The 23616-nt window shown below is 37.5% G+C and overlaps 1 protein-coding gene across 1 annotated transcript in view; it reads right to left on the reverse strand.

The window, feature by feature from the left end:
• Nucleotides 1-23616, reverse strand: part of LOC112137652 (voltage-dependent T-type calcium channel subunit alpha-1I) — a 168526-nt gene that overhangs the window by 61560 nt on the left and 83350 nt on the right. Inside the window, exons 9-17 of the mRNA XM_024260075.2 lie at nucleotides 19627-19778; nucleotides 16500-16685; nucleotides 15866-15983; nucleotides 15083-15238; nucleotides 10443-10530; nucleotides 8008-8174; nucleotides 4140-4207; nucleotides 3473-3965; nucleotides 3045-3145 (exon numbers count right to left, since the gene is read on the reverse strand). Coding sequence (XP_024115843.2) covers nucleotides 3045-3145; nucleotides 3473-3965; nucleotides 4140-4207; nucleotides 8008-8174; nucleotides 10443-10530; nucleotides 15083-15238; nucleotides 15866-15983; nucleotides 16500-16685; nucleotides 19627-19778 — 1529 coding nt within the window. The remainder of the gene's footprint in view (nucleotides 1-3044; nucleotides 3146-3472; nucleotides 3966-4139; nucleotides 4208-8007; nucleotides 8175-10442; nucleotides 10531-15082; nucleotides 15239-15865; nucleotides 15984-16499; nucleotides 16686-19626; nucleotides 19779-23616) is intronic.

The raw sequence follows: 23616 nt of genomic DNA on the forward strand, positions 1-23616 counted from the left end.
CATTTTGCTTTCAGAGGAAATTTTATCAGCATTGAATGAAGTGCTAGTAGACGGGGAAAAAAAGAGAAAACAACCTAGCTTCCATCACCAAAGAGAAAAAAAGATGTATGGGAAAATAGCAGCAGCATCATTTTAAAAAGCCTTTATTGCTACAAGAAGAGTTTTTCCGTATCAAAAAAAAGAAGTGGCTATTCTTCCAGTATATTCAGACATTCACAAGTCATTTACTTCATATTTATTTGTATTGTTAGGGATTTATTTTTCTCTATTTTATTTTAAAGAGGTTTTACTTCACAGCTATTCCTATAAACCAGACAAATTCCCAAATGTGCCCTCGCTTCTTCGTGGCCTAAAAAAATGTGAAATATAACTTCTTGCCGACTCAGAACACCACAATGAAGCATTTCAAACTTAGAAAAGTTTGATGCCAAATGCCCTTTCGGTCTGCATCTGGGCTCCAAACCCCCCAAATGCCAGCCCGATGCACTGTCCACTGCCACATAGCCTAAGGGCATCGGTGGCATTTGAATGTCTGCGTCAACTTAATTTCTGCTTTTCTGGCTTTTAGTGTTTAAACTATTCATTTATATTGGTAGTTTGTATATAAGCTGGATGTGCACTCATTTTCTTGTAAAACAAAGTGATAAAAAAGAAAAGCTAGATTAATTCTTAACAGTTGGTACCATTCAACAGGAGGGACCCTGAAAGTATTACTAACCTTGTCTCATCCTTTTCAAATGCTGCCTCATACATTGTCTGTTCAGAGTTCTTGATATAAGATCAAACTGTTGTTACTCATACTTTTTTTAGACTTTGATCTGCTTCCCTCTTTTTCATAATACCCTACTATATACTGATGATGACATTTGAATTCAGTTGTTCAAACCCAGTTCGAATATTGGTTCAAATACTGTTCATACATACATGTCCCAACCTCTGTATATACATATGTGTTCATTTTTGTTGGTCCTATTTTTGAATTCCTTATCAATTTATCTCTGAAATTCAGATCTATTTGTAATCTTCCTTTTATCAAAGACTCTTAAAGATAGTGGTTGTATAAAGTTACAGATTCACCAGGCATTGGGTTCACATTCAAGAATACGCTAGATGTGGGTTCTTGAATGCATATTTTGGCTGCGCTGTTCAAAGGGAGGAGCTTCTTCTTCTTGTTTTTTTGCTACTGTTTACTAGTTCATGTCCGCCCCCTACAGTTGGAAGTAGTTTAGAGCAAAATGTCGTTGACATTCAGACCGGACATGTGACATACATTAAACACTGGTTCTTGAATGTGCTTTTAGCATATGGGGTTCACACTGGACTGTTGCTAGCTGATACCACCTCATGTACCTCCAGTTGGAAAATGTTTTGTGCGAAATGTAAAAGAGGTGCAAATCTGGCACCAGACATTTTTTTTTACAGCCTTATTCTGATAAATCCAAGACTTGGTGTCATAGAGTCCTGGCCAGGCACAAACTACGGTTAATATCTTATCCTCCATGATCAACTTTCAAATGGTTGGCACTTCTGCTAATTAAAATTACGCCATCCACACGTCACTACCAAATCTGAGTCCCTGATTGGCCAAAGTTCAACTGGTTTCACTTTCAAAGAAAACTCAATGACCATGTGTTTTGTATATAGAGCCCCAAAATGCTGAAAACTTGTGCATTGCCAAGGGCAGTGTAAACATAGCTTAAGCAAACCAGGCCAAGTGAGTGTGATGTCACTACCAGGTCCAACGAAATGAAGTCAATTCAAACATCACTTTTTGCAAAACGTATGGCGACATGTTGCAGCCAAACTTAGCCCAGTTCTCATATACAGTCAGTGGTCAAAGTGGTTAGTGGCATATACCTGATTTATCCCAAAATGTTAGTTGACTTGGTCAAAAACAATACAGGTGACTTGGGGTGTTCCACATGGCTCTACACTAGCACCTCTGTCATATATGATACATCTATGGAAGCCTATAGGGGAACTTTAATCAGGTCTTTTATCATATATGGGTAGATAATGCGATGTTCTTTGAATGAGATAGCCATCAATAAATTAGGACATTTGCTAAATTTGTTGTCCAGCTTAAGTAAATGACTTTTAAATGACTACTCATAGGTACTCCTTGTAAAGACAGACTGACTTTTCATCCTGACAGCTAAATTTAACTAGAATTAAACCTCTTAGTTTTCTTAGTCTCCACTTTCCACTCAAGGGTCAGAAATGTGATGATATCAATAGTTCACTGTCTTCAGAGGGCCATTCCAGCCATTAAGTAAAAACTAGAACTATCATTTCAGAACTGGTATGTTATTGTAGTTTTTTGCTATTTAAGAATTTTTCCCTAACTTAACTTGGTTCAAAACATCACAGCAAGGTTTTCAAACAGGCTGAGCAGAAGGTTTTACGTTGCTCCTGGCTTGCTGGATCTGCCTGTGAAATTCCATTTTGATTTTAGAATCTTAAATGGGCAGCTACCCAAGTATATTAATGACCTTTTGTCTCCATGTTCTTTGGCTCGTTCTCTGTTACATAATGATGTTTTACTAATCTCTTAATGCCATACACACATTTATGGATATTTGACCCTTTTTTGAACCTCATTTTATACTGTAGAGGACTTTGTTATTTAATCTGTGGTAGGTGCTATATAAATAAACCTTTAACTGTTTGCAACACAATATTTTCAACAAAAAATGTTTTTTTTTTTTCCAAATGAACAAATGTGAGATTACTTTTATATAATGCTTTAGACAATGAAGATGCAGAATTTTTTTTTAATTTACTGATTTATATAATATAAAAAGTATTTTTAAATATAATTTCGTATTTTGCTTAAGAGTATCCTTATGAGGCCTCTTGAGCTCTGGTAACCCCATGCTGTAATGGGTAATGCTGATAGTTCTAATTCACACTTGTATTAACTCATTATGATGGCACAACAAACATCACATACTTTAAACTTTTAGAACATCAAAAACTATTTTTAAATTGCACAGACATTTTTTTCATTTTTAAGTCACAAAATATCATGATCTTAAACTTACTTGTTCTGGGGGGAGAACATATAAACCGACCAGTCCTCTCTCGTCTCACACCAGTCGGGTTTGTAAACTTCCATCATCTTCTGGACACGGAAGCACAAACTCTTGATGGGAGAAATGAAAAAAACATTAGTGACATTATTTAGTCATTTTGACTGTTTTCTCTAAAATGAGCTTTTACTAGGTTCTAGAATGATAGTAAACTAGTACGAGCTAATGGAAAACTAGGATTGAAAGGTTCTCATCTGATTAAAAATAGCGGCACTACAGCTTTAAAAAAAAAACTAAGTTCATGAACTAAGGGAATTATTTGAAAGCAGAGAAAGTGTGAAAGGAGCATCATGTGAAAATATAGAAAACAAAAGAAAATATTTAATCATAGAGGTATGTTATTTTCTTACATTAAGGATTGTAAAACATATCAAACTCACATAGTCGGTTTCTTCATCGAGGTCTGCTCTGTCTTTGCGTGCGTTGACCTGAGGGAAGACCTCCGTCATCAGATGATTGTGTGGGCCTGGGGCTTTGCCATTACAGTCTCTATGGTCCACTCCTGAACCACTACCAGTTCCAGAGCCTCCCGTCTGGGACCCCCATGCCCCAGACCCAGTCTTTCTACCAGAATCCGGGTTCTGGATGTGAGGCGGTCCTGGGGGTTGTCCCCCCGCCCTCAGAAGCTCTGGGAACTCCAGAGAGAGAGCCCGTCGATTCCTCCTTCCCCCAAAATGTCTTGAGAGAAACAACGACGCTGGGGCTGGATGTGGAGGGGGAAGAGGATGATGGGAATGTGACAGAAGGGACTCCTGCTCAGAGGAATAGGCGTAAGAATGGGGGGAGCGGGTGCTTCGCACACGAAGGCTGCCTCCAACTTGAGGTGCCCCTCCAAAGCCATAGTTCCTGCGACCAAGGCTGTATGAGCTAGACCTGAAGAGACAAACATTTATTATGAAAATGAACTTATACAATTATATAGATAGCAACGTAGAGTGATGATCTTGTTCTGAAATTAGTATGGGGGAAAAGAAACTGGATTTTTTAAAATTCCTGTTGATGTAATCAAGGTTATCATCAATGCAAAAGGTAAAATAATGGCTGCACCTGCGACTCCATCCGGTCTGAGGGAAAGGTCGTCCCCAGTTGTGGTAGTTGGAACCAGGACCATGGCGCTAAATAAAAAAACAATTATTGAATTATATTAATAAGAGAGCCCTTTTCAATGAATATTACTTGAGCTGAAAAATTTGTCACATGAAATGTATTTCTCTTAGAACTAGTTTTCCTGAATTTCTGTACATTTTGTTTTATTTTGTTGCTTATTTCCCTCAGGAACTGATATTTATGTGTAACAAAACAGAACAATAACACTTTTAGGAGGGGAGGACATTAAAGTGTTTTTCGGTTAGTTCTCACAGATTTTTTAAATCTCTATCAAAGTAAACTGATTTCTTTTTTTCCTGAAGATACAATTGAAAACAATGGAAGTGTGTGTTTGTTAGAGAAATGTGTAGTCAATACTGTAGGTATTCCATGTTATAATCCATTCTTCTACATGTCTACTAACCTTGACTGATGAGAACTCACCAAGTCAAATATGTCTACATTTTTTGGCACACTGATGACCAAAAACAAAAATTAACTCTTGAAGCCTGAATAATAAAAAAAAGTTTTCACTTTGCTAAATTAAAGTCACAATTTGATGCATCTTTGGATCAAAAGGCATGAACGGTTTGAAAGTAAAAACATATCTGCTATTGTTGGGTGTATTCAGACCAGAAAAGTTCATTGGTCGAAACCAAGGCTGCTTAATTTAGACCAGATTGAGTCCTGAACATTGCATTTGTCTGTATCAGACTGCCATCAACTGGATATTTCTGTTTCAATCCAAAGCTTGTAAACCAAACCACGTGACTAAAGATCTCTTCAGTCATTGGCCAGGAAACACGAGGACGGTGCAAAGTAATAAGAGAAGAAATAATGGAAGTCCGTGTTACGGCTGAGGCCGTTTATTTTGTTTTATTTGTTCAATTGGAATGTTTTTCTGATGCTGTTTTCTTTTGTCTTCAGCTGCAGTGGGAGGTTTTCTGTCTTTCCTTGTTTTCTTTTCTACCTTTATGTTACTTCTTTTACAAGCCCCTAGACAGGGGTGAAACATAAATTGGGGGCTCGTCCGGGATGCATCCAGTGGATTCTTGGACAGTTTTAACGGGTGGCTAACATGAGAAAAGGCAGACCTTCATCCCACTCTTTACCAGAATCCAAACAGAAATTCTTTGACATGGATTTCAATGTTTGGTGGAATCTCTAGTGCGCCTTGGGACTGTGGATGATGCGCACTTGACCCACGATTTATCTTTGCAATCCTTGTAATGATGGTTCACTTATTAAAACTTTATAATTCGCTGACCAATTTTGAACGTCTGACTCAACGTCAAGTCCAACACTTTTTACTTTGGTACGGTGGAGCCATGCTGCAAGAGATGACTGCAATGAAAGTTCGCTGATAAGTGTTTTTGGCATATAGATTATCGGAAAAAGCCTGAGAAGCAATATGGATCACGTTAAAAGTTGTTTTAATCAGCCTGAATTCATTCAATCACATTTCAATGAGTTGCTGTGTCTCATTATTGGTCTGCTACTCTACATGTTGTAATGCCCAGCTATGGAGGCCATTTTGGTTCAGTTGTTCCACTCTGAGCACAGAGCCTATTCCTGCAGTTCCTGATCTGAAATATGTGTTCTGGATTATCGATGGAACCAAATATGTCCAGTCTGAATACACCCATAGTCTGATCATTTAGAACAAATAAGACACTTAAGAGGATAAAACTTTAAGAACAAATCTCCTTAAAGCCTTTGCACCTTTGCAATGAATGATGTAAGTGATCCTTTCTATTGTCAATAGATGTCAAGTGCTGATGGAGAAGTGGAGGTGACCTGACAGTGAAGTGGATCTCACACACCCACTGTGTTTAACTTTGTAACCTTAGAGATAAGAGTGTTGCTAAACAGCAGCTTATCAGCTCTCTTCCTCTTATCCCCCTCTCATTAATATGCCTGTGTCTTTTTCTGTCTGCATCATGATCTCCCCGACCTGTTTCTGTTGTCTTTTTTCCTCATTTCTTTCCTGATATATTGAGATAAAAAACAGACTCTTAATAAAAGTTTCCATGGCAACTGTTTTTCAGAGACAAACTTTTATAGTTTACATGCCATACGATTTTCGGTTGAATGAGCACTGCATAGGAGGCAGCTGAGCTTCTAAGCATGCTCTTCTTTGATAGCAGACGTACATTTTTTTAGTGGGACGGTTCAAAAAAATGAAATCCATGTCAAATAAAACGTTTTTTCTTTTTTCCAGAACTTTACAAGACTTTGTCATCACTAGATAAAATCAAAGATGTGAGCAGCATTGTATGACCCACAGGTGCTACTCTCATGACCCAGCCTCATTGGCACCCTTTTCAGAGCTGCACGTGACAAATTCATTAAAAAACAACACTTTCCATAGCAACCGTTTCTTTTTTTGAACTCCTAGGAGTGACAAATATATTTTTTTGAAGAATCTGCAACAATAAACTCTATGATTTCCATGGCAACAGAGGTTTTTTTATTAAATCTAACCCACATTCCTAATATGTTCATATTGCATATATTATGTCCAATTTCCTTCACCTTGAGCTAAAGATTCAGCTAATAAAGTTTCACAGTATTCCAGTAAAAATGTGGGCAAAAGCAACAGGGCAACACTTCTTTTGCAAGCTCGCCTCGCCAATGTCGTTCAAAATCTATAAATTTTTTCCCCCTCCAAATAGGTCCCCAATATATAGGGTCCCAATAATAGATCAAACTCCCTAGGACAGGGTTCTCAAACTCAACCTACCTTTTGGCCACTAAAGGGAGAGTCTGGCTAAGTCTGGGTCGTATGAGGTTCCATTTGTGCCAAAAATATGTTTTTGCGTGCACTGACTATATCTTTGGTCCATTGTCTATGTAAAATGAACAAGTTTGTTAAACATTTGTTTATGTCTATGTACTACTTAGCAACATCTTCTACATGTAGTGCAACGACAGGAGATAATGATGCTACTAACTGTTGCTAAGGACATTTCTATTGACAAGATCCATAGAAAATGCAAAGCTTTAAGAATAAAGCAAGAGGAGACATCACAAGGCAAATACAAAGCTGTCATCAAAGAAGCCTGCACATGCAGAAGATATTGTTTAGTAGACATCAAACTTTCATATTAAGGTGGGGACCGCAAAATATTGACTTGGGGGCCGCAAGTCAATATTTTGCCCTAGGAGGAATTTAAATTTGTAGGCGGCACTAAACGTCATCTTTGGGGGAAATTCAAGATGGCGGCTTCTTCCCGAGATCAAAGTCAACAATACTTTGATAGTGGTTGCAGACATAACCCGGTGGCATGTGTGTGAAATTCTAGTATAATCGCTTAAACTAAAGTTGTCTATCCACAATATTATTAAAATATGTGAAAATGGACATCCCATAATAATTTAAAGACTTCCTTTGAATATCTCAACATGTTCTTTGGTTTCAGTAGTGGATTGGTTTTGGGCCCCACAAAAACTTTTGGCCCTATTTATTTTTGGATGTTTCTCCCCTCTGAAGTCATCTTTTGTTTGGGAGGAGGGTCACTACACCCTACAATTTGCACGTGCAAATTTTGTTGCGTTTTCGTGGCAATGGCAAATTTTTGCTTAAACAGTCAGTAAAAAGGAAGAATTGCGAAAATACTATGGTCCTCGCTGTAAGCCACAACAGAAAAAAAGAGAAAAAAATGAACCCTGTTCTTTTTAAGTGGTGTTTTTCTTATCGCTAATTATCCTAAGCACACTATAAATGTCTAAAAAAAGAAAAAGAAACTGATTTCAATAATGCATTATGCTCACAATGATGGATGATGTGCTCGCTGAAATGAGTGATGGTAACAGGGTGACAAAGTACCAAAGACAGGGAGCGTCTCTCCAGGCTGCTCTTCCCCACGCTCATCACGCTGCTCTTCCTGGAGTCACTGGTGAAACTCCTCTTCTCTGAGGAGTAGGACCCTCTGGGCCCAGACGGCGCACCCAACTCAAGGTGACCGTTTGGAGTGAGGGCGCACATTCTTGGATCTGCAGGAAGAAAATTATTTCATTTTTTTGCAAATAAATGTGTGTGCAAAGGTCTATACGTTTTTGTTTTCTTGAGTTTGGTCATGTTTTGGGTTTGAGGTTATGTTCAATAATTGAGTTTTCTGTAAATGGACCTTCATTATTTCTAACAATATGATTTGAAATTGCCTACTAATAGAAAATCTTGTCTTCGCTGTTTTTGCATCATTTTTTTTTTCCATTTTCTGGGTTTGTCACATTTTTATTTATTTATTTTTTCTTTTCTTACCTTTTCACATTGGTGCTCTGTGTTAAAAGGCCAATTTTGCAAAATTAGTAATTACTTGTTTTGTTCCTAAGACAACTTAAGAGGTAAACACAGAGTCATTCGTACATGGAATATGCTTGAAGGCATAAGAGAGAACAGCTTCACAGGTTTGTGTCACTTTTGCTTTGTTACATGACATAGTATAAGATGACCCTATTTTTTTACCATAGGGTGCACTTAGAAGTCTTAAGGTGTGTTCAGACTGGTAAAATAATTTGTTCCGGTCGGTGTCCTCTTGTTGTTGTTGTATTGAGTCCTAAACTTTGCGTTTGGTCTGTATTCAGACTGGGGTCTACCAGGGATTTTGGTTCCGGACCAAAGCTTGTAAACAAAACCATGTGACTAAAGACCTCTTCAGTCATTGGTCAGCAGTTACGAGGGTGGGTTAAAAACAAAAACTAGAAAGATGGAAGTGCTGCAGTTTGCCAATACTTGTTCACTTTTTGAGACTTTTTATTTGCTTGATCAATTTTTAACGTCTGTATAAAAACTAGGCTCAACGTTTTTTACTGCTACTGTGGTACGTAAGAGACACGCAGCAAGGCGGTTCCCGAGGATGCTACGGACACAAGGTACAGTGAAAAGTGTTGATGACATATAGATTTTTGGGACAATAGTGTAAGAAGCAATGAGTATCACATTAAACGTTGTTCTAATGAGCTTGCATTCATCTGACCACATTTAATGAGTTGCTCTGGTTCACTTTAAGCGAACCAGTGTCCAGTCTGAACACACCCTAATTTTTTCAAAAGAAAAACAGTCTGCCTTATAATCTTAAACACTTCATAAACAGGCTGTGTTTACAGATGTCCAAACCATTTTGAGAGGTACACGGCGCTCTGTCAAAATGTCTAAATGGGTGTCATTGAGAAGACACTAACACGGCTAACAAGCAGCCATATTGGACTGTTTATACATGTTACTAACGAGGGTTAAAGTTAGCGTAGCCACAGTAATGTCTGTTTTAGTGGTATCAGTGTGTGTGTTTTTTTATATATACATATATTGCACAAAGTTGGGATTTATTGTGTATTGTGAATATCTGACTAATGCTTCTAATGCAGGGATGCCAAATATATAGTCTGCAGGCTTTATCTGGCCCACCAGATGGTTTAATCCAGCCTAGACATGAAGAGAAAAACAAATAAGGATGTTGAAAAAAAAAAATCAAGTGTCGAGCCCATTCCTGTGGCAAGTTGTGACTCTTTAGAGAAATGACCGCAATGCACAATTCCACCACTAGAGGAGGCAAAGGAAACGCAAGACCGGCATGACAAGAGACGAAGAAACAAACATACCGTAATAAACAATGTAATAATAAGTTATTGGATACTAGGTTGGTTGAGGCATTTTTTCCAACTGAGAAAAAAACAAAACAGAAACAAAGCTACAGATAACAGGTTGACTATAGGCTATTTTGCTTTTGTGTTGCGGGTCTGGCCTACACTAACCCGTAGTAGCGTTGGACTGTGTTTTTTTACACGTTACCAAAAAGGTAGGGAGTTGGCGTAGTTGCAGTAAAGTTTATTTTAGTGCTATCCGTCAGATTTTTGTCCTGTTGGAAACTCAGTTGGGACTTTTATGTATTGTGAATACACTAGTGTGGCTAACATTTCTAAATTGTTGTGTGTTTCAAAATGGTTCAAGAGTTACTCTGAATGCAGTTAATAAAGTCTGACTGATTGACGGATTCATCTTTGACTCTTCGGTCAGTGGGCCTCATTAATGACATCATTTCAAAATAGACCATTCGACCGTTTTTATTATGTGCGCTCTGTAGTGTGTAAATTTACTAACAATCATTAAGCAGCATTTTTTAATATTTGTATGCATGCTCTGTGTGTTTAACTATAGGAAGTGTACTGAACTGACAGGATAGAACAAGACCACAACCAGAGAAAGCAGAGTCCAATCGTCTTTAAGAAAACTAAGGGGGAAAAAAAAAACATTTAAGTTCTCACCAGACAACTTAATAGAGTCGTGCTTCTCACTTTCATCAAAGTTGGAAGAGGAGTGGTCATCATCAGAATAGGAGCGATTGGCATCACCCTGATGGTAAAAAAAAAATAAAAAAAAATAAGAGACATTAGAAACAAAGGTTTACAGCAAGCAAATATGTTACAGACTTTGAAAAGAAAATGCAGAATGACACATGGTATTCTTTTTTAAATAAAACATCTAGAAATGTACCAATGTACCTTAAGAGTGGATATTAACATTGCTTAGCATCACACTGCCTCATTCTTACCAAAACCACCAGAACAGATGGTGAAGGATGTAGTCCTCTTACTCACAGTGACACAAGAATTAAAAACTTGAACAATGCAATATTTTTAATAGCTTAAGGTGTCAAATACAGAACTAAAAGTAACAGTACTGTATTTTCCACACTATAGGGCGAACCGGGTTATAAGACGCACCGTCTAATGTCGAACTTCTGTTATACACAGGGCGCCTTAAGCGAGACAAACGGCAGAGATATATCTGTCAGTTAGTCCGGCTTTATTCATTTGTTCACAATAATTGTATTTATTGTTTGTAACATGCTACATGTTAGCTATATTAGCACATTTACAATACCGGTAACTTAAAAGTTTGTGACATGCAAAAGCAAACATAACCGCTAAAACAAAGGTTACTGTGACTACGCTAACTCCCACCTTTGTTAGTAACATATAAAAAATAAAGAAACAGTCTGACACAGCTACACATTGGCCACGTTAGAGGCGTTAGGATATTTATAATACCTGCAATGCCCAACTTTGTTTGCAACAAGTAAAAAAAAAAACAACATATTGATACAACTAAAACAAGCGTTACTGTGACTACGCTAACTCTCAACCTTTTTAGTAAAACACAAAAGACCCAACAGTTAATACCGCTACACAAAAGCCACATAGGCGTATTAACAATATCACCCAACCAAACGTTTTGAAGCTGTGTCAAAATCACTTTGACATCAGTAAGCACAACTACAATTAATCAATTTATAACACGCTTTGGATTATAAGAAGTACTAGTTTATTTTAGAATAAATAATTAAGGCTTTTGGATGTGCCTTAAAGTGCGGAAAACACAGTACTTTGGAGTAACAATTGAGACCATTGTGCTATCAATTCCATCAAGCAAGGTAAACAAACGAGATACCATCCCCCTGCAGTAACTTCTGTTAATCTCCTCCATGCTGATGCTAAAGAGATGTGTGAAATACTTTTATAGTTCACGTTTGTTCTGTAAAGCCTGAAAACATTGCAATTAATTTGTAGATTTAATGCTTTGTTTTTAATGGAACTGAACAAACACTTTAGTGGTCTATTTTATTCATGTTCTCTTGAAACTTGAAAGCTCTTGAACTATTTTTCAGTTTTATATATATACCTTTTCTTAGTTATTTAAAAAACTAGTTGCATCATTTTTAGTGCCTATGTTATGATGAAAGTAATATGGGAAATAGATATTTAACTCTAAACAACCAGTTGATGACTGCACATTTCTGTTTTGAGCCGCAGGGGGTTCACATTTTACAAATATAGTTTTTTTGTTTATATCGTGAGATATATTGTTATTGCCTGATAGGAGTAAAAATTATATCAAAATGAAAAATATTCCATATTGCCCTGGCCTAAGTTTAATCAATCTATATGGCACCTGAAAGGACCTCAGTCAAACAAGACGCTGTGAATTAAAAGCTCAAAAACAGTACAAAAAAAAGCTAAAATCTTAAAGCAATCAAATATAAAAAGTATAAATATGTTACGGGCTGCACGGTGGCGCAAGTGGTTAGCGCTCTTGCCTCACAGCGAGAAGGCCCCGGTTCGAATCCCGGCTGGGACCTTTCTGTGTGGAGTTTGCATGTTCTCCCCGTGCATGCGTGGGTTTTCACCGGGGACTCCGGCTTCCTCCCACCATCCAAAAACATGCCTCATAGGTTAATTGGCGACTCTGAATTGCCCCTAGGTGTGGATGTGAGAGTGGATGTGTGAGTGATTGCGGCCCTGAGACAGACTGGCGACCTGTCCAGGGTGTACCCCGCCTTCGCCCTTCAGTAGCCGGGATAGGCTCCGGCACCCCCGCGACCCCGAAAGGGAAGCGGCGGTCAAGAAGATGGATAAATATGTTACATAAAAACACCAGATAAAAACAAAGCTAGAACGTTTTTTTTTTGTTAAATGTAAAAAAAAAGGAAAAGTCATGAAGATACTGATCCAAGAACCTTCTTAAAAGCTCTGAACTTCCATCATAGTATTCCAGGGTCCCTCAAAGGCTATAGGGAAACGCTATTAGTATTTTCCTTACAATATGTCTGTCTTTTGCGCAGCCATACCAGATAGAGTGCGAATAAATGCAGAAAGGTGTAAGAGCCTGGACAGGAGAGCCAAACAGGGTAAGAAAAGTAGATTCATGGATAAAAAAGATTAATGGTTTGAGTTTTCAAAAAAGATCCATAAAGAGCTTTGAGATATTTCAATGTTGCTCTCCATCACCGGTCTCAACCTCCGCCCTTGAACATCATCGCCACATCATTTCATATGTCAAAAAATCCTTGATCTATTCGTGAAGGTGGGATTATATAAGTTCGCTTCCTTCCACTTCCTTTCAAGCGATCTACTTGTGATTCACTAAGTGTTATGTTATGTATGTATTGCGACCTGATTGCTCGAAATAAACCACTTCATTCATTCAAGATTACTGTCATTTAACTGCGCAATTGTGTTTCTACAACCATATTTGCTACATGTTCTTTATTATCTATACATCACTTGAGTATCACACAAATAGTCATAAGGAAAAAAAAATAAAAAGGCTAGTTTAATGAGATGACCAAAAAAGTTATGATTGTCAGTTCAACATGTACCACAAAAGGAAATCTATTTTAACTTTAGCTATACTTCATTTTCAAAGTAATTAGGGCCCATTTCTGGTGGACAACCTGAATGCTGTCAAAAAAGGGTAAAAAATATCACTTAATTATCCCCTAGTTCACTGAAAAACTGTCAGTTGGCTGACAAAGTTCAGCTTTACAAGTTCTTTTTAGTTTGCACTGATGATTCAAAAGTAAAAGACAACAGTTGTTGATGTAAAGATTTAGAGAAAACACAACAGCTTATATCTCAGAAAAACATTTCAAACTTTGTGAAGCCAGCAGATATTTTCCCCGAGGACGGCAGAGACAAAAAGTTGCCTAATCAAGTTAAAGACAGGGATGAAGATGAGTCAGATAATTACTACGGCCTGTCAGGATTGTCAACATGCTGCCAAGACAAAAACACTCCATCATTAACCCCTTCGCTTTCTTACAATCTTAAATTACGCACCACCAAAGTGTCGCACGTGTGCTCACTAAGATTTTGCTGGCGCGTATGCATCACTCGTGGTCGAGGGTCTAAATTGTTTGTGGGGGATGTTTGATATGTGCGAGGAGATTTCCTATTTCTGCGGGGAGTTTTGACCAGCAAATAACGCCATAAGAAGCACTTGAAATTGTCTAATATGGAGGATCATCATTGTACATTTGGACTCAAATGGGCCTCCATTTTTTTATTTTTAATATAAAATATTATGTAATTTTATTCTATTTCTTTATCTTAGTGTTTTTTGAGTGGGTTGATTTTAGAATTGTTTTTTTTAGGTTTTTATGGCCCATTAATAAAATTTAATTTGCAGTCTTGATTTAGCATTACTTTTAATAAGCAAAGAAAAGTTATCATTTGATATATTTTTTATTTATTCACTTTTTCATGTTTCCAGTTGTTTCGTTTATCATTCATAGTTTTTTATTTTATTTTATTGTATTTTTTTTTTATCAAAGTTAAAGGAATATGTTGAAAATTTTCCGGGATAAATGTATTAAAAGTCATTTTAAAATATCATGACTATTTTCTACTTTTCTAAACCGCAAATATAAATATGCTGAACAAATACATAAATAATTCTGTTTCATAAACAGTAATTAAAAATATAATTTTTGATGTGTTTTTTAATAATGATAATAATTCTTCATAAATAAGTTCAACATTTTTACTTTTTTTAATCCAGGTATTCAGCAATAGATAAAAAAAGCTAAAATAATTTACTAACTAAACCCCAATTAGCACAATTGTACAAGTAAATCTCCTTGTTATCATAGAATACAGCTATATCCAGCAGTAATTCTTGCACCTATTATGATATAGTGCAAATGACTGTGAGAAACCGGCTTCCACATCCAATATTGATTAGAACAAATCACCGATTCCTTTTTCTGCCATTTCTTGAAAACCAGCCAGGCACAAGGACTGGATTTATTTTAGCAGCGAAGGTCTCTGCCAAAGGTTAGGGTCTCCATTTCAAGCTACACAGACTGATGAATGTCAGCTGGCAACTGTAGAGGACATCATGCAGAGCATGCAAGGATGGAGTGATGGAGACTGGCTAAACATAGCAGGAAGACAGAGGAACGGGAAAAACCACACTGTATGATTGTTGTTCAGAACAGTTCTAAAACTCTAACTTATTATGTCACGATGCTTATTACTACAGATAAACAAATTGAGACAAACAGAGTTAGTGTCTAACTGGTCTCTTATTCATACATTTGATAAGACTATAGAAACTCTCTTACCTCTGCTTGAAATCCTTCAACCAAGATGGCCACCAAAAGGTTGAACAGGACATAGTTTCCAAAGGTCATGAGAGCCACGAAATAAAGAGCTGCCAGTGGTGAGGTGGCTGCCATACCATTGTACAAAACCACGTTCCAGTCCTCTTGAGTGAGAATCTTAAAAAGCAAAAAGAAAGACACCTGGAGATGAGGAAGAGGAAGACAAATAATGCCACCATATGGGTTAACTATGAATGAAATGGCACTAGAATGGTGACATTTTTTGAAGTTATAGAGTTCAATTATTCTCCAAACACTTTGGGTGGATTGTTACAGGTAGATTATATATATATAAAGAAAATCAAGCTTAAAAATTTCATTTCAGAGTATTTCTTTTTTTCAAATAGTTGTGAATCAGGAGCAGATGAAAAAAAAGTCTGTTTGAAAAAGTTTGTAGTTGTGATGTAGAAAATGCAATGGGTGGGTCCCAGCCTTCCTGCTCCATTCTGATGCTTTCATTCGTAGAAGACTAGATCCATATGTGGCTCAAAACTATGCAACTGGAAAGCTCCAAGTATTGGTTGCCATTTCTGTTGCAGTACTAATGTTTGATCCAGATTGTGAAGGGCTGTAATAGTACTGCCTTCTACTCAGAAGTGTATTTCTATGTCCTGGAAAACAACATGATTTGAGCTAAAAAAACCTCATAATTAAAAGACGAGTGAGAATGCTCTTAAAATGGCTCAAAAGATGATTGGAGTGGATCTTTAAAGCAAAAAAAAAAAAAAGATGAGACATGATTACCTGGAAAACAGTGACGATAGCCCACAACAGCGAGTCAAAGTTCTTCCTGTCTGACACCGTGTCCCCAGTCTCTGTCTTCAGGCTGAATTTACAGCCAAATATGTGCATCCCAAGGATACTGCAACACAACAACACACAGTCAAATACAGTTTATTTGATTTTTTTCTTTTTTTTTTTGCTATTGTGATTGCTAATACCTCAAGGTTGACCTAGCATAGTTTTTGACAGAAATGTGTCTGTAAGGACTATAAAATGGGGGGAAATGTCAACAATTGACACAAATAGTTATTTCCAATGACAAATCATACTTTAAATGTAATTTTTCATTTTGTTCAAATTGAATCCAACTCAAACCAAACTGTTAACTGTCTTCTTCTAATTCCAAAAACAACAGATTGCATCAAAGCTGCTTCTTTGATTTATTTTCCTTCTTGACTCTGCATGAGTCAACTACAACTCATGAAACAAAACTGCATAAATTGGGCGAGAAGTTAAACTGAGAGATGGTAACATAATGACAGAAAACATTTCATTAACATCCAAGTGCGTTATTTTGATCTGTAAAGTAGAAGAATTTTAAATAATTGACTGACTATGCCACATCATAGAAGCTACAAGGTTTTTGTCACCCTACCTAAAGATGAAGATGAAGAGCATTAGCAGCATGCAGAATGTGGCCACGTTGTCCATGGTCTTCATCAGCACCACCAGCTGTCTCCTGAGAGCTGGCATGAACCTGACCAGCTTCAGGACCCGGAGCAGCCGGAAGGTCCTCAACACCGACAAACCGCCGTCTGACTGACTGACAATCTCACAAACACTGAAGCCAGATGCACAGAGACAATTTTATTTTAATCCAGACAGTATAAAATGCATGTCATATTTTACGCACAATAAGGTAATTTAAAGGCCTTTTTTCCTCAAAAAAACAACATGCCAGAGACCTGTTGGTTTATAGTTTCTTTTTTAATCAATTTGCAATGTAAATTTTGAAAGCAGTCAATATGCCTGCCTTGGTAGTTCTAATTAAAGTGCATAAAGTACACGAGGAGCTTAGCATAGCAGAAAACCTGTGTGCATTTTTTTTTCAATTTTTCAAAAATTTTGCTTTTAATTGAGCAGCAATAGATTTTACAATCAAAGACATGGAAACAAATAATGCAAACTGCTAAAGTTTGCAGCCTCTTTAAACCCTCATGCTGTCTTAAGGGTGTCCAGATGGTCCTTATATTGATGTTCCCCTCCCATGACAAAGGTGGACAGGATTTTATGTCTCCCACAGACACCACTGAGGATAAAAAAAAAAAATCCTTAAAAAAAAAGTTTTGTGAGGTCCAGATGACCTCACTTTTAATGTAAACATGCCTAGGACAGCACAATAGTTAAACATTGGACTCATACCTCATCTTTAAAATAACTGCTACATAACTGGAATATAAATGAACATTTCACACTGCAAGCATATCATATTTTCCACACTATAGAAAACATGTAAAAGCCTTTTTTTAAACTGGCAGTGTGCCTTATAATCTGAATTAATTCTGGTTGTGCTTACTGCTTTTGAAGCAATTTTGAAAGGTACACGGCGCTCTGTCAAAATGTTGAGTGAATATGTTAACAAGGCTAACAAGTAGCAGACTGTGTTTTTTTTTTTTTTTTAACTAACAGTATTGGTAGTTAGCCTAGCCAAAGTAATGTTAGTTTTAGCGATCCCAGGCTGTTTTTCTTATGGCTGGGAGAGACAGCTATTGTGGATGTGCTAATGTGGTTCTCGTATAGTGTTGTCAAACTGTCATTTTGTGTGTGTGTGTGTGCGCGTTTGTGTGTGTTACTAACTGGGTTGGGAGTTAGCGTAATCTCAAAAAAGTTTGTTTTAATGGTCTCCTACACATTCTCACTCCCAACTCGTTTATATGGACATATACCTCCGCCCCACGTCACTTTTTGACATTTTGGTTGTCCCCAACTCGTTTTTTTGACGTGGTGTCTGTTCCCATTGAATCCAACCCTCGGGACATGGTAATTTATGCAGAACCGGTACCAGGGTAGGGTACCAGTAACATCTGGAACAACGTCCAGAGGGTTGGGAGCCCCTGACTAGAATATACACCTTTTTCACTGTCTGTGGCCCGGTGCCAAACGGCCCTCGAACTGGTACCGGTTTGCCGCCCAGAGGTTGGTGGACCCAAATTTAAAGGGAACAGCCAGCATGTCAAAAAGTGATGCGGAGGGGACTGAATCACATTTCCATATATGACGAGTTGGGAGTGAGAATGCGTTGCGGTATCAGTCTATTTTTCTACGCGTTGCAGACAAGTTCTTGTGAATATGCTAATGTGGCTAAAGTGTGACATGTAAAAAACAAGTTCTAGATCACATGTGTCAAAGTTAACAGTACCCAGTCCACCGGGTAATGGCCAGATGTCAATTTGCGCTTATTTCTGACTTAAAATTTGACAAAGTATATTTTTATGGAGAGTAAAATATTAAAAGTTATTTAAGGTTTAATTTGATTTATTCTGGAATGAAATTCCTGCATTTTTATTATTCATACTTGTGTTAAAAAGTTGTTAAACGTTTTTAAAGTTTTAAAAATTTAGTTTACGTGTGTTCAATGAATGCTTATCTTGTTTGCCCCGTGACTTAAAGCATGTTTTGGATTTTGGCCGCCTGGGGGATTGAGTTTGACACCCCTGTTGTAGAGTTACTGTGAACACAGTTAATAAAGCTGGCTGACTGACAAACTTATCTGACTATTTTGTTTCGCTTAATGCACTTTCTAGATTGGTGGTGTGTATGAAAGAGTTTGAAAGAAAGAATGAATTAAGTCTCATACGGCCTGTCATAAGTTGAAAATTGACCATTCATTGACGGTGCGTCTTTTACACAGGTGTGCCCTATAGTACCCTACCTTTGAGAATTAACCACAGCTTTCTCATTCACAAACCTCAACTCTAAAAAAATTTAAGGACCATACATTGATAAGACCATTAAATCTATTTTTACTAAAGATTTATCAATCAAGAAAAAACATTTGGGTAAATCCTGTAATTATATCTTCTCATAACAGAGAGGTTGTCCCCTGCACTCTGGTGTGGTATCAAGAATAAAGAGCCTAATGAAAGGAGTGGTCAAAGGGTCCAATAAACACCTGAAAATATCCCCGTCTGTGAACTGTCAATGAATGAATAGGGACACTTCCACAGAGCAGACCTGTGTGAAGAGGCTGAGGACATTCAGACAGATGAAGAGACGGAAACTGACGCACTTATGTTCAATCAACAAGGATCTTCTGTGATGGGCTCCACATTTGATCGTGTTCACTTTCACCTGCTTTGATGTGTATTTGATCCCATTTTTTTAGGAGGGATCACAGACAAAGGCTGGTAACCAGATGAATTGGGGAAAAAAAGAAAATAACTGATGCCAGGAGATCAAAGGCAAAGCCCGTCACCTGAAGCTCCATACATACACAACAAGTGACAAAACCCTTCTGCTGTCTGACACTGTGGCATCCAAATACATACAGCTGGTGCATTTGAACCACACAGAATGAGTACGACAAAAGCCGCATGAATAGTTTAACAATCACACATTTATCTGTGCTGTGACACGAATTTCCTCTAGAAGCCATTAAAATATGCAAGTTGTGTTTCTGTATAAACTCATACATGTGTTTGATTATGTATTTGTTAAAACTGTCTGTCTGGTTTAAGATGAAAGGAACACAACGTACACGCTCCACAGCTTGTATGCCGTACCTTATTATCACGATGATTCCATCAAAGACATTGTAGGGGTTCCTTAGGTAGCTGAAGGAGCCAAAAGCTGTAAGCTTGAGAATCATTTCCAAAGAAAACATGCTGGTAAAGACGATGTTGCAGATTTCCAGGACATTTGTCAGTTCATCCGGCTGAGGAGAGGAACAGGGACAAAAAAAGAGAGAAAGCTGAAGATGGGAAGTGATGACACCAGCTCACCAATTAACCAAAAAAGAAGATGATGCTGTAACTAAAATATGCTGAATAGGTGTTATTTATATCCATGTGATGGTGAAAGTTCTAGGACTGCGATGTGGAAACTTGCTGCTTAAAGTGCCAGATTTGATAAGGTGAAAATGTGAGGACCAACAATTTGGCCAGCATTCTATAAAACCTTGTTAAACAAATGCAAATGAACTACTACCAAACTTCTATGAAAATGTGTTCTAATGGTATTCTTTGAATTTTTTGACATAAAACAGAAATATATCTATATTTTCTTTTCACGCAAATCACTTTTGAATCTTTTCATGTGCCAACACAATACATTTATACTGCTATACAAGATGGACACTGGCTAATTTCCATTGTGTCAAAAATTCATTTTGGCAATGTTGTCCCATGGAGAAATATAATAAATATCTACATAAATGTATGGGGTGTACTCACTTCTGAGTTCAGCATCATTTGTGACTTTTTAGGTACTTATCGTTTTTTGACGTGCCGGCTGTTTAAATTAAATGACAGGTCCCCAACCCTTGGGACGTGGTACTGGACGCAGTAACAGACTGGGAACCGGTCCTGTCCGTGTCCCAGTACCAGTGCTGGTAACAGTCCGTGTCCCATGAAGACCCCTGCATTTTTTTCCCTGTCTGGGATCTGGTACTATAGTGGCCCTCAGACCAGTACCGGTTCATGGACCAGAAGTTGGGGACCCTTGAATTAATGAGAACAGCCAGCACGTCAAAAGGCAGCCCGGGCCATACATCCATATATGATGACACACTTTCTCACTCTCAGTTAGTCATTTATAGACAGATGGTCTGGCCCCCTCCATGTCACTTCTTGACATTTTGACTGTCCCCAACTCATCATTTTTTGAAGTGCTGGCTGTTCCCATTCTGTTCCCTCAGGACGCAGAACCGGCTGCAGAACTGGTATCTGGTTAGGGTACCGGTCCAGCCCATGTTCCAGTACTGGTCTGCGACCTGAGGATTGGGGACCCCTGACCTGATTACCTTATGCCTTTTTTCCCTGTCTGTGGGCCGGTACCAAGCGGCCCTTAGACCTGTACTGATTTTTGGCCCAAAGATGGAAACCTATATTTAATGGAAACAGCCAGCCAATGAAAAACGACGAATTGAGGACACCCAAAACGTCAAAAATGATGCGGAGGGGGCCCAAACCATACTTCTATATATAACGAATTGGCAGTAAAAATACGTTGGAAACAAATCTCTTAAATAAAAACTCTCCCTTTAAAATAACCATTTGTCCAGATAAAATCTGGGTTCTTATAAAAATGTCACTTAGTTACATTTACTAAGTGACTAACACTAGATGTGTTTCCATTACACATTTGAGCAAAACTTTATAAAAATCGACTTCTGAAATGGCACTGTTTCCATTAAATCAAAATTAGGCAAATAAACACAAACCAACTCACGCGATAAGTCATTTAAAACATGGCGATGGACGAGAAAAGATATTTTAAATTTATTTGATTCACTAAAAGGGAGCATTTGGGTGACGCCACAGCGGTGTGGCGTATGTTGCGTTATTAAAAAAAAAACAACATTCCAACAAGAACACAGCTGGACCCTTTTTCTGTTTGAAAACACAACAAGATCCATTTAAGTTTGCTACGGCACTCACGCTCATCCTCAAGGGAGACTTCTGCATCTTATTCAGGTTTCAAGTCCCAAAACTGTGGCTACAGATGAAGCGAAGAAGAAATCTTGGTTGTGATTTTACGGAGGAGCTTTACAATTTCATATGATACGCAACTCATAATGAGCTGTAATGCTGTAGGACCTCCCATGGCGCCCGATGTGCTATGTTGAGGACAGAGACTTCCTACAAGAAACACATTTAATTAAAAACAAGTGTTTCCATTGATACGCCCCCAAAACCAGCTCCTCTAAGCGCAAAAACCTTTTTTTTCGATAAATGCAAGTTTTTTCAAAATTATGGTGATTCCATTAAGAAATTTTTTTATCGTAAATCTAATTTGTGAAATTTGAGAGTTAATGGAAACACAGCTATTAAAAACAGAAGTCTTTTTATTGACCTCAGCCTGAAAGATTTGACTGTGTGTCAGACATCTCCCTTAGATTTATTCTGATGATTCACGTATCTGATTTGCCTTTCCTTTTGTTTTATCGTGCGTCCGTGTTTTTCCACTGTTTTTGTCCATTCTTTTGTGTCACTTCTTCAATCCTTTTATTCACACAAGCACAATCAAAATTTGGCTCAGCCAGAATTTTCCTCCATAGCCGTCTTCCGAAGAGCTCCTCTACATCAGCAATGACACTTTTGACATTTCAGTCCCCTGCAATCAATAATCGCTGCATTTACATGACTTTATGTGGACAAACATGAATGTGTTTGTGCCATTACAAAGTGTGTTTGTCACCCTAATGAGTGTTTAGGAGTGTGGAAAAAAAAAAACATGGGTTAATGATGTATGCCCAGCAATGCCCAGAACAGCCAAACAGCACCAGCAGCCTCTGGAGATCCATTACTACTCTCTCATTACTGCAGACCCGGGACCAGATTTAAAGACTTGTGTTTTTGCTCCACTGATGAGTGGAGTCAAATATGGAAATTGGGAATTTGATATTACACTGAGCACAAGTTGATTTAAGAGGATAAAATGTGTGAGGTTGTCTAAAAAAGAAGGTAAACCTTTAAATTTCCCAGACTGGGATCAGTAAAGCATCTTTATCGGATCTATATAATATCCATATCATATCTTATCATACCATATTGTATTTTATCTTATCTTACTGTGTCATACCATATTGTATCTTATCGCATTGGATCTTATTATACCTTATCAGACCATTTCATATCATGTGTTATCTTATCTTATGGTTCACTTTTTCCTTAACAAAACTCCCACATCATAACAGCAACCAGAAATGTAAAAAAGTATCAACTTTGTAGCATGTATAGATGTATAGTGCCTCCACAATCTCACGTCCATCTATTGTAATTATTGGGGCACAAAAAGCTTGAAGTTGTGGCAGCAAAGAAGTTGTTTTTTTCCACTTTATTAAAATGCTGTTTCACATTATCTCACAAAAATAAAAACAGTAATGATATTCTTTCCATCAGTGATTTATTTTTTGCAAAAGTATATTTTTTGTTTGTGCAAAATCAGCTATTTTGAATAGGCTTGATCAATTTTACACACAAAAGACCAGTGAACATTGCCGTTTTATTATTTTTTCTTTAGTCTAAGACAGAACTGTACCTTTAATAATGGTTTGTTTTGAGGTAAACTAATGGTTTCTTTAATTTTGTTATTACTTATATTCAAACGTAACCTAACGTTTTTCAAAAATAACTGAAGTATGAAATTAAATCTGTCCTCTGAACAGACATTGTTAGAGGGCGGATTTTATTTGCACATATTTTACATCTAAAAAAAACATTACTTGCGAATCGCCACTTTTTTATTAGAAACCGACTGTTTCAGTTAGAAAGACGACTTGGACAAAATACTGTGATCTCTGGTTGCTAAGAATAAACTCAAACCTTGAAGAAGAACTAACCTGTTTTTACCTCTGATTTAATCAAAAATATATATTTTTTAAAGTGTTAGACGAGGCTGTTGATTGTTTGCGTTTGTTGTGAAAACCTGAGAGGGCATGTGATCTAGCTCCTACGGCTACTTAGGATCATGCCAATTCAAAACTGAGCACATGTGGCTCCTCACCTTCAGACATCTTCTAACAGTGGATGTAGCTACTAATGCACTGTTTA

This window comes from Oryzias melastigma, linkage group LG1 (genome assembly GCF_002922805.2).
Source record: "Oryzias melastigma strain HK-1 linkage group LG1, ASM292280v2, whole genome shotgun sequence".
Classification (NCBI taxonomy): Eukaryota; Metazoa; Chordata; class Actinopteri; order Beloniformes; family Adrianichthyidae; genus Oryzias; species Oryzias melastigma.